Genomic DNA, 12,319 nt, shown 5'->3' with positions numbered 1-12,319 from the left:
AGTAGCCAGCCACTATCTCCCAGACTGTACTACACAGCTGGAAAGAGGGTCTATCCTGTAATTTAGGGAGGAGTTATGCACACTGGGTAACATTTTCTTAGAGGTCACTTCTTAAGACTGATCGATTCTCACTGCCTAGTGACCTCCTCATGGGCTAGTATTCACTATTTATTCACTTCACTTTTTATTTCTTCAGTTTTCTCCTGTTTGTAATCTGCTTCCCTACAATGAGTGTTTGAAACTCACCAACTCCCGTGGCATCTGAGGCAGGATTTCACAGGTAATTGTCCTTATGGCTTGCTTTCTGGCAGCTTTGCCCTTCAGCAGACCCTCTCTGCAGAAAACACCCATGGGTGACACAGCCATCAAGGTGTGCCCACAGCTCTCAGGCAGCCTGCTGGGCTTGGACCAGGCACGACCTGCACAGGCTAAACTCAGAGGGCTGCTAAGCACAGAGGATTTGTTTGTCAGTGACTGACACCAGCAGAGGCAGAAACGCAGAAAAAAGAATGATGGTTTCACCAACAAGTAGTGTCTTTCAAAGAACAGCTTCACTTTAGAGACACTGATGTTCTTAGTGTTTCTGAGTAAAGATCACCTTGGAATTTTGCAGATTTCCACATTTTTTTTCTTGGTTTTGTCCCACTTTTTCTCTGAAATTGAAAGTAAAAAAATACCCAAGAGAATAATTGAGCACCAGAAGCCTCCTTGATGCCAAATGTCCCTCTCTACCTGACTTCATATTGACTAGAAATCTCCTCAGCCCACTCTCTTCTCAGGCTCTGACAGAGGCATCATATACCCTGAGGCTTAGAAACTACAATGTTTTTTTTTTAAATATTCACTCTTTGTAAACCAAAACAAATGATTGATCTTGAGCTTTTATGTGAAGAAGCCCAGTTACCTTGCAAGTTACCGTTATCTCCTGATTTCTAAAGAATAATCTTAGCTTGTATTTTCTAGTGATCTGAAAGCAACACAGACTCAGTTTTTGCTTGAAAAAAATGAAGCAATGGCACTTGGCACTTACTGCACACAAGCTTCTCAAAAGCATGGCAGGATTGCAAAAATCTAGATGGGGGCTATCTCCCGTAAGTGGCAGCATAAATCAAAACACTGCAGAACTAGAGTGATGCAGAGTCCTTGTCAAGGGCACTTACATGCAAAGAGAACAGTTTTCCCAGGGAATGACAAGACCAGGACCCAACACTTTCCTCTGAAAGGATCAGTTCAAGAAAGTCGGGGCTGTGTTACAAAGCAGGGGCATTGCCAATGCTTTCACACCTATGCAGCACCTGGGAAAAGATAATGCTGGAGTGGCACCTGGCTGTGCTTAGATACATAAAGATATACAGTGTCAAGAACTGTGGTTTTCCTAAATATAGCATCCTATCTTCTCCACAAGCTTGCCTCACATTAAAAAGAATCCGTATTGTTCCCTCACTCCCTAATTGTATTAAAAAGAACAACTGATTCTAAACAACATTTAAAAGCTTATTTACCCTTTTCTTGCCCCCAGTTTCCCCCTTCTTTCAATCCCTTTTTCAGGAGCTCTTCTCTTGTCTCATACTCATTGCTGGCTCTGTTTTACTTACCCACAGTTTTTCTGGTTCCTGCAACCCTATAACTTCCTATAAAAGTTGGGGGTGTCTGCTTTTATTCTGAAGGAAGGAGGACAGAATCAAGCTTACTATTTTCCTCTGACATTTTTTTCCAAACCTGTTTTTTTCCCCTCACCTCTTTCCCTTTATCCTGTTATCTGAAAGCAAGTGAAGCCTTTGCTTATGCTGCCTGTGCTCTCCTGTCACAGCTGGCAGTCTGCTACCACACTGCCCTTGCACTGAGATGCTGGAACCTGTACTCCTGCACTGGCAAAGTGGATGAATTTCTGCAAGGTGGATCTGACCACTGTGAAACCCTGCATTCTCTTATATTCTCTCTTTCTGTTCAAGGCAACAGTAAGTTTTTTTCTGTGACAGCAGTGTAGAAATATAAAAACTGCAATGACTTTTCTTAAATTAGCCAATATTTCTACTGTGTACAAAGAGAACTGGCTGTGGACTGGGAGAAAATATGCACAGCTTCTGTCCACACTAAGTACATGGACCTTTCAGGATGGTGCTGTGATTTCTGTTCTGTTGTTGTGCAGTGTGTGCCAGGTTTTCAACATGGCTCAGGAGGTATTGAATAGCTGGGACCTTCACACTATTCTCTGTATTTCCTATTTGTCATCCAGGCTCAGAAAGCAAGCTGCAGCAGAGGGTAACGGAGTCTAGGTGTGTGCCTGCATGAGGAGGGAACATTGGCCCTGCCAGTGAAGGGATAGAGGCTGGGCTGCCATATACTCTGGTGAAAAGCCCATTCCAGCTGAAGCATCATGCTCATGAGTGACCCATGAGCAGACAATACTGGGACTAAGACGCACCAGTAGCATGTCCCAGATCCTGCAGCACCCCTCCTGCAAGCACAGTCAGTGCTGGGCAGAATATCTTCCCTTCATAAGGCCAATCTCATACTATGTCACTCCTCTTCAGAAAGCTTCCAAGCTTCTGAGGTTTTCTGGCTGCCCTCATCTTTAATCATGATTACGAATTGCAGCTGCTCATTCCATATCACCAATGACTTCAGGTCTCAATATACATAAGGGCCAAGGGAGCCCCAGATGTACAGCATCCTCAGTGGCACCTCCTGCACAGGGGAACAGGGCTCCTGCACGAGTGAGTGGGGACAGCATGGCAATCACCTTGTGTAGCAGATCATTTCACCAACTGGCTCACTAATCTCACACCTGGCTTCAAATGAGCTGAGACATGTTTAGAAGGACTGACATAATGAATTTTAAAATTATACTATAAAACTATAAGATGTACCCAAGCACCTGTAGATAAAAGGTTTCCATTGTTACTTATCCACACCCTAATGCACTTTAGTTAGAGTGTGTTTGTCTAGCTGCAGGTTCCAGGTATTGTTCACTGTTGCTGACAGACATTCTCTTATTATGTTGTTTACTTAATTAAAAACTCTTCTAGTGTCTCACTATAAAGCAGAATTTTCAGATTTTTTTTTTTAACTTACCTGCTTAATGGATACCAATCTGCACACAGTATCTCAAGCCTCATACTTCGCCTCTTAATTAGCATGTCAGGTGAGAAATCACAAACAGCCAGAAGTTCACCAGGGTCTCTGAATCCTTTCTGTGTCCCCACTTTCCAAACCAGTCTTATGTTCTGGACTCTTTTCTACACTTACAGGTTTCATTCTCTGATGATAAAAACACAGTTACCTCCCTATGGTCGAATCAGTTTAACTATCTATGCCAGGTATTCCTAGTCCCCTAACAGTGTGTCATTTCTGTGCTACCTGTAAATTTCATTTGCACTGTTTAATATTTTATCCCAAATCAGCAAAACACCAAAGTAGTTCTGGGCCAACACTAGAGGCCCCTGCATACCTTTCTGCATCATCACTGGATGATGATTTCTCATATTAGATTTACACTCCAAATTCTAAAAGAATTTTTTTTTAACATTTAATAAGAGAGGTAAATTTTCTAAAAGTGTATTTTATTAAAAATTATTATTAAAATTATTATTATTAAAACTATTATTATTTATTAAAATATTTTATTAAAGTAGGATGTTGTGTGGCAGTAATTCAAGTATCTTACAGAAGTATCTACATCACAAGTTGTTTTTTTTCAGAAATCTTTATGACCTTATAAAATTTATACTAATTTTGACTAATGAGTAGTGTTTTACATAGCCTAGAATTAATTATGCTGTTGTCCTCACAAGTGTTGCCTATTTTACGTATCACCATCTTTTTCATGGTTTTACTTGGAAATAATATGCTCACCTTTAGCAAATTCAACAACCTTGGAGTTGTTAACCTTTAAATCTTCTGTTAAACCTTTAACCTCTGTTAAAAACCTATTGCAAAAACCCCTTTTTTTTTCCCATGTGTATACCACTCTTCTAATTTAATTTGTTGTGAATCTAAACATCTCCATGGACACAGAAGAAAGTCCCCAATTTCATCACAACTGCCACATTTTAAGCAATGAAAATGCAAGCATTTATAATGTTAAATGACTTAGTGCATTTTTTCCAAGGGCAGTACACATGAATCAGCTCATTACATCAGCTTAGCTATATAAGGAACCTAGCCAAACATAAATCTGTTGCCTTCTTCCATTCTAAACCTCTAGAACTGATAGCAACATTTGCCAGAGGTTTGAGATTAAATTTAAATAAATAATAATAAAAAAACAAATAAACCCATGATATTTTTATTATGAATAAATCAAAGATTTCTCTCTTCCTGGGATAGTACTCAGTAGAAAACACAAGTTCTCTTGCAAAAGGCAGTAGAGCAATCTATGCATTAAAGTAGCTATGTTGTACCCTCGGGATATTGCAGAACAAGCTATAGTGAATAGCTGCAGTAATTTTACAAACACGAGTGGACGCCAGGAAGTTATTATAATCAGGTATCTTCAGAGAATCCCTGGAATATTTACCTGGAAGTTACTAGAATAAACCCACTGGTGGGTATAGAGAGTCATGGTGGTAGAACAAAAGAAATATTAAAAGAAATTAAATATGGAGCATGTTTTACTGGGTGAGCTACATTACACCAAACATAAACTAGTTAACAATGTGACAAAGTTACCGGTGCTTTTATGGAAGAGTCTTAGCTGTTTAATTATTTATCATTAATGTCATATTGCACCATATTTATACAATATTTAAAAGAGGCTTGAGCCTGCCATTTATTTATGAGAAGATATCCTGTGGACTGAAGAGTTCATTAGCACGGCATAACATTATTAACAAGTCCACAGGAATTTCATCTTATTCAGCTCTTGCCTCATCCCCAAGCTAACAGTGCAGAGAACTACTCTCCAGTTTTTGGCTTCTAAGCCTAAACCAGTGCAGAGTCTGAAGTGGTTCCCAATGCCTATAGAATAACTGACTGTCCTCAAAATCTTCCAGGGCAGCTCCTTGCTCCATAGGGATTTCTCTCTTTACTTGGGAAAAGGCCCTCTGGAAAAGATGCTGCAGTGAGACCCGAAGTTGGTAGGAGCTAAGTGTGAACAGCTCAGGCAGTAACTTTGCTGAGATGGGGAATTCTAAGCAAAGGGTCTGCAGGCTTACTACAGGACTTGGAGCAGATCTGTTCCACAATCTTGTGCCCCCAGTTCCCAATCTAAAGGCAACTCTTAGTAAAAGAAAATACAACATTCTTCCTAACCATGTCGATACAACAGAGAAAGATTTTCCTACTGGGGCTGTTTTCTTTATCTTCTCTTGAAGAAGCTGCCATGACAGAACAACCAGATGTGTCTGTTAAAATTTAAATAGCTTCAATCAAGCAGAAAGGCTTTTTTTTTCTTTCAGGGGAGAGAGGATAGCAGAAAATATTTTTAATTTTTTTCCCCAAGAGAGGCAACCAAATCAAGAAGATGACATGGCAAGAGCTCTCCAAAAGTCATGACTAGATACAACTAGTTGTTATTCAGCACTCTGTCCATACAACCAATATCAAGAATAATCAATCATTCCTTCAAACATTTTCCATTAATTAGCAGCTTAAGGTAGCCTTGCAAAGGGGAAGAACTACCCCTGAAAGGAGCTGGCATGTGGTGTGGGTTCTTCCCTTCAGATACTTATGCACACTGATGAGAGCCCCCCCCAAAGCCTTCTCTTCTCCAGATTAAATAGTCCCAGCTCTCAGACTTCCCTCATAGGCAAGACAGTCCAGTTGACCATCTGTCTGGCCATTTATTGGAGGTTCTCCAGTACTCCAGTATCACTTTTGTAGCCCAGAACTGGACACAGGATTCCAGGTGTGGCCTCAGCAATACTGAGCTGAGAGGAAAGCTCAGCTCCCTCAACCTGCTGGCAATACTTTGCCTGACACAGCTAAGGACACCAGTGGCCTTCTTTACTTCAAGGACATGTTGCTGGTCAACTTGGTGTCTACCAGGACCCCCAGGTCCTTTTCTGGCAAGCTACTTTCCAGCTGGGTAGCCCCCAGCACACAGCTGATGAATGGGGTTATTCCCTGCCAGGCACAGGCACTCTGCATTTCTCCTTGCTGAAATTCCTGAGGTTCCTATCATCCCATCCCTCCCACCTGCTGAGGTCCTTCAGGATGGCAGTGTGACTTTGTGGCCTATTACTCACTCCTCCAGAATCTATGATGAGGGTACGTACACCCTGCTCCATCCTCCAGATCACTAAGGAAGACTTTGATCAGGACTGTGTCCAGTGTGGATCCCTGGGTCACATCACCAGTTACAGACCTCCAGCTAGACCTCATGTTACTGAACACCACCCTCTGGGCCCAGTCATTCAGCCAGATTTTAAATGACCTCACCCCTCACCCAGCCTGTATAGCAACAGCTTTTCTATGAAATGCTGTTGAGAATTATTACACAAGACTCTCTTAACCTTGTCTGGGATTACTTTTGTTGGTATCCTTGTGAAATTAAATCCTTAGTCACAAGATTGTTTAAAATGCACATGGACAATTTATCTGTTTCCCACTGACAATTTATCTATTCCCCTCCTCACTAATATAAAAGCTGAAGCACAGTGTATAAATTAAACTTAGAAGGTTTAGTAGTTTCAGGCTTTATGAGCTGCTATTAACTTTATTGTTTATGAGTCTCTGTCTCTGAAACAACATTCTTCAGCTGAAGGATACTGAAACATAAGTTCCTATCACAGCATCTTTATTTTGACTAGCTTTCCCCTATATAAGCACAGTGAAGGAAGAAGTACTTCTTGATCTTCTTTTCCTATTTTACTACAAATGACTGAGTTCTGTGTGACTCAGCCCTATGTCCTAGTTTTGCTGGGACAGAACTGTAAGATCATTTTTCTGTTCAGAGAAACTGCAGCTTTGAGAAACTACAGAGTTCAATTCTGTGAGAACAAAAGAGAATTAATGCTCTGCTATGTGGGTTTGCTGCAGTGACCAAGGTGGAGGTTTTGAACCATGCAGGTGCAGTGGGCTGGCAGGGGTGAAGCCCACCAGAACAGCTGACACAAGCTGCCCAACAGAAGCATAAATGCCACCCTCACTGTGTACTGTGATGTTTGGGGGCTGGTTTTTATTTCTACCATGGCTGCCCTCCTGATAGGGTCCTGTCTGTCTCGTCAGTCATCTTGCACCTGAGACCTCAGCCTCTGCTTGCTGTGACCATTATTTTCTTGCTGGAGCTGGGATGCTCGCAGTGTTGGCACGCAGCCTTCACTGCAAGAAGCAGATTTCTTCTTCAGCTAGAAATGATCAACATTTCTCTTTTCATCAAGAAAAAGGAAGAATCTAGTATGATGACCATCAGGCTCTATCAGTGTCTTCTGGTTGTTCAGCTCTTACTGTGTTCTTAAAGCTATTGCTGTAATGTATCCCCAACTGGTAAAAAGACTCCTGTATTAGCTGCTTTCCTTGGGACACTTGATGCCTGTCATTTGTTTATAGAGTTGAGAAGCCCACTTAAAGGTATCATATGACTAAAATGCCTTAAGGATATTTTATACCTCTGGCTATTTTTATGTCTTAGAGAACATTTTTGTGGTGGTATTGAAAGAACTTGGTGCCTGAGGGCTCCTGCTACGATTTTGTCTCACCAGTGTTTTGCTTTAAGAGGGGACTTTTCACCATTAAATCTATTTCTTGCACAGAAACCTCAAATTCTGAGAACGTTGAAATTAAAAATTAATTATTGCTTTGTTACTTTACATGGGAGAACTGTGTTCCTTCCTAGAAAGACTGAGACAGATGATCATTGAGATCCCTTTCAATGTAGCATTCAACGATTCTATGAATTGACTCTTCACAGGTTTGTTCTCTTCATACATTTCCAGTGTCCCTTTCCTGAAATTTCCAGAAGCAGCTATTACATGATTGGTGGTTTTTATTTAAAAATAAATAAATAAAAAAAAAATTGAGTAAATAAAAGCTCAATTGTAAAGAAAATTGATGAGATAAAACATATGTCCTAGATTGGTAAGTAAGAAGTAAGTCTAGAATCTGATTCTGTTCACTTTATTGACAATTCTGCAGCATCTGAAATACAGGACACTACTTTGAAAAACGAGTTACACTTGAGATGAATCAGGGAAACCACTAGTTAGAACAAGAAAGCAATGGAATGTGGTATCCTTCCCAGTCTTGATAAACCACTAGGGATTGCCACTGTCATCTAGAATAGCTGGAGCAGTTAATGAAGTTAACAAAATGTGTGGTTGATTCTTCTGTATTTTAGGAGATAGGCAGGCACCTAAAGTAATTTCCTCATCCACTTGGTAATTACTTCTAACTTTTAAGGTCCCATGCTTGCATTTGTGTGAGAACACCTTGCACCTGCAGGACATCACAGAGTGTGACACCTGCCCCACTGTGATGACATTAAAGGACCTGGGTATGAAAAATGGCTCCCTACCATGTTTTTTCTCATGGCTGGTTCCTCTCTCTTTCTCTGAAGCAATAACAGGACACAGGTGGCACAAAAAGCTTTTGTAGTCTGCAAAATGCCAGCTCAAGGAAAAGACTTGGTAGCCAGAGTATTTACAGCAGCTCTGGCACAGAACCCTAAAAACAGTAATGCCCACCAGAGAGCCTGGGAAATGTACACATGAAATTTAAACTAGGTACTAGGGACACAGCTCAGGATGATTAACATGACTTTGAATTAACATAAGCTCAATTCTCTTCACACCTGTTATTTGATGAGCTGCACTGGCTTGCTCAGATATGTGCAAATGACACACAAGGAGTTTGCAGCCTAGGTCTCTGATCCTACAAGCAATTTTATGTGGGCTGGTGCCTGACTCCTTGCCCAGCCTTACTGAGGCTTGAAAGATCTACATGGGTACTTACATCCGATTGCAGCACCAAAATCAGTCGCTATATATGATTACTGGCATGACTGATTACAGCTCAAATAGAGTGCTGACCTGCACTGATTCACTAGCAGGTGAGGAATATTGGGGATGAACTAAGATAAGTAAGAAGTGATCCTTCACCTGTCCCCTTGTCTCAAACAAAATAACCATTTTCACTCTGACCACCTCTGCAAAGGGCAGAGCAAAGCCTGTTTGTAGGAGCTCTGTGCTTTTTAGAATTTAAGGATACAAAAAAGCATCAGATTGTTCATTTTCATCTCTTCTGTATTGCAAGGATTTCACCTTTCTAGCTTGATCTGAAATCAGTAATTTACTGTTGACTGAAGTACAGAGTGTTTAGAAGAAAGCTACCTTCCAGAATGGCACTGAGCTTTGAACTGAAAACATCAAAAACCACAAAAAGCCACTAATTCTCTTCCTAACCTGCCCCAGTAATTAATCACCATGGCATTAAATATTGGCACCTAGTTTACCATATGAATTCATCAGGATTTTGCTTTTAACCATGCACCCTCTCCCTGCTTAATTTAAAGGTCTTTTTAGATGGTAAGAGTTCTCCTCCCCCAAAAAACTACTTATGTTCTTAATCCACTCACCTTCCTTTTGATAATCTAAATAAATTGCAATGTTCAGGTTTCTAATTGTATAGCATTTTCTCCCTGTGTCTAACATTCATAGGTTTTTTCACCCTCTCCAATTTTTCAAAATATTATTTGAATATACAAACATGAAAGCTGACTGCAGGATTCTAACATCAGTCTCACCAATGGCACATACAAGCACAAAATCATCTCCCAGCTCCTAAGTACTGCTACCCTGTTTAAGTAGTCAAGGATCACATTAACCCTTCTGACTTTATGCTGCAACCTTACATTCAGTTGCTTGCAACCTAAATCCTATTTAGAGTCTTGTTTTGGGAATCAGACTTTCTGCTTTTGCAAGAGCAAGCCTGCATTCATTTTTATGGTACAATTTTACACTTGATTATGAAGATGTGTTCCTTTTAATGGCCCCAGCTTACTAAGAAATACAAGCTTCTCTCATATACTTGTTCTCATTATTACATTGCTTCAACTAACAAAAATAATATAGCCTACTATTACAATAGAATCTTTATTTATGTTCAAATCATTAGTGAAAATGCAAGTTGCCCAAAGTCTGATAATGCTGAAAGCTTTCACTTAAACCCAGTAACACAGAAATACTAAATACATTTCATTTTTCAGTAGCAAAATAAACCCCCTGTGGTTAAAATTCCAGCATAGTGGGGCACTGCTGCTTAATTACAGTAAAGGACATGTCTTGGAAATGATCTTTAAAAAAACCTATTAAGACAACATAGTTTTAACCGGTTCCCAGTACTACTAACCCCAAATTTTAGATCATAAACAGCCTTTAAAAGCAAAGACATTAAAATAAATAAAATAGAACAACCAAAGGCTTGGATCTGAGTAAAAGTGAAGAGGCCATGAACTCTTTGTAAAGTCCCCACCACCCAAACCCCTAAGGTTGCATCTTAGCGTATAGTTAATGAAAATGGGAATGTCCACCTCCACCCATCTTCAGATTAATTCTCATTGGCCTATATACAGCTAATCCTAGGAAAATCAACTGCTTGCAAAAATAAGGGACTAAAACCTTAGGAAATTTGTTGAACTACAGAATTAAGAAAGAAAGAAAAAAAAAAATAAGTGAGACTTGACTTCCCAGGGCATGAAGCATCCACAGCTTATACTTGAGAATATTAAGCATGTCTGAAAAGTGGGACACTTGCTTTGTTTCTGCTGTTAAATTTCTGCCTCAGCTTCACCCCACCCTCCACCTCACCTATAGCATCAAAATATTTTAGACGGGTTTTTTACAGTGGGGCACTGAGAGTTCAAGTGGTATGTTAAAGTATTTTTAAGGAAAACTGATCTGTTATCTCTTAACCTAACTTCTTCACCTAACATTAAGTGTCAAGCAAGGCTGATTTTTATACTCTAGCTAGTTTTTCATCAGGTAGACAAGACAGAAAACAAGTCTGTTGGGTAAAGCTGTCTGCTGGTATGAACTGGGAAAGCTGTGCTGGCAAAGCACTTTACTCAATATTAACACAAGTGACACAATGCTTTGTACTCTAACCCAGCGAGCCATCATATCATAAATATGGAATGCCATACCTGCACGATTGCTGGAGTGACTTTGTCCATCACATTCTCTAAGGGGACAACAATGCAAAGCATGCTTTACTCTGAGAAAAGCTGCACTCACCCGATCTTCTTCTTCTCTGACATCTGGCATGGTGCTGATGCAGAGACTTATTGCAGTGATGGCAACAAAAAAGACTGAAATACAAGCAAAAATCTTTCCTGGGATCCCCGAGTGGGGGTTCTCCACCATATCCCTGAGCTTTTGCATGCACAGACTCCATTGGCTATTGTCCTGGAAGGCACATTGTGTAGTTTCACTAAACACCATCTCCCCTTCATAGAGCCTGGTCTCAGCTGCCTCCTCCTCTTTCTGTCGCAATCTCTTTTTACAGCACTGCTCCAGGTGGTCTTCTTCTATTCCCCAGTACACCAGTTCCTCCTGAAAAGAAAGTGCACACATTTCCCTGAGAAGCCTCAGCTTCCCAGCTGTCAGGAAAGTCATGATCGTCCTGAAGGCACTAGGATTGCGGTCAAAAAAAAATTCATTGCAGCTAACATCATAATCATCACAGATGTTCATGATCTCATCATAATTGTTGCAAGACTTTAGCTTCCCAAGCCTGGTCAAGGGGCAGTTCTCCAAGGTGGTCCATGGAACTTTGTATTTAATACCACCTACATTGATGATCACAAATCTGGTCTGGTCATCCACGTGGGCTAAGCAGCACAAGTCTTCCCCAGGGTGCAGAAGTTTGGCCTTTTTGTAGAAGAATCCTTTCTTGGTTTGCACTCCACACAGGTTTTCCAAGTTATTGAAGGAGTAGGAGCTGAACTCAGGATCTGTATTTCCAGTGAGCAATGCCATTTTGTGATAACATTTGTTGAGTCCATAGGGAGGTTGAGCCTACTCAAATGAACATATCTGGAACTTGACTGGAGAGTCACTCTGCAACAGAATTTTTAAATTAAAATAAAATTAGGGCATTTCTAGGTGAAAAACAATCCTATCCTCTCAATCCCAAGAAACATTTAACCATGGCACTATTTTTACTCTCATTACTTTAGAACTATCTTTCCTTGATAATAACTTGAGGAAAAAATTGAAACTGCATTAAGGTCAGAAACCACATTGATACTTCTAGAGGGGTTTAGTCAGTGAACAAATGGAAACAAAAGCAGTGTATTACCATTTTCAAAAATTTATTTTCTGGAGGTTTAGGCTATATCCTGGACATCAATATGTATTGGAAAGAGATACGGATCTTTTAG

The 12,319-nt window shown here is 40.3% G+C and overlaps 1 protein-coding gene across 1 annotated transcript in view; it reads right to left on the bottom strand.

The window, feature by feature from the left end:
- The window catches only part of KCNG2 (potassium voltage-gated channel modifier subfamily G member 2), a 62,282-nt gene that overhangs the window by 14,315 nt on the left and 35,648 nt on the right, over positions 1–12,319 (bottom strand). The window contains exon 5 of the mRNA XM_030445424.1: positions 11,172–11,996. Coding sequence (XP_030301284.1) covers positions 11,172–11,915 — 744 coding nt within the window. The 5' untranslated portion in view covers positions 11,916–11,996. The remainder of the gene's footprint in view (positions 1–11,171; positions 11,997–12,319) is intronic.

This window comes from Calypte anna, chromosome 2 (genome assembly GCF_003957555.1).
Source record: "Calypte anna isolate BGI_N300 chromosome 2, bCalAnn1_v1.p, whole genome shotgun sequence".
NCBI lineage: Eukaryota > Metazoa > Chordata > Aves > Apodiformes > Trochilidae > Calypte > Calypte anna.
Note: the sequence above shows the minus strand (reverse complement) of the source record. Positions and strands in the feature narration are given on the sequence as shown.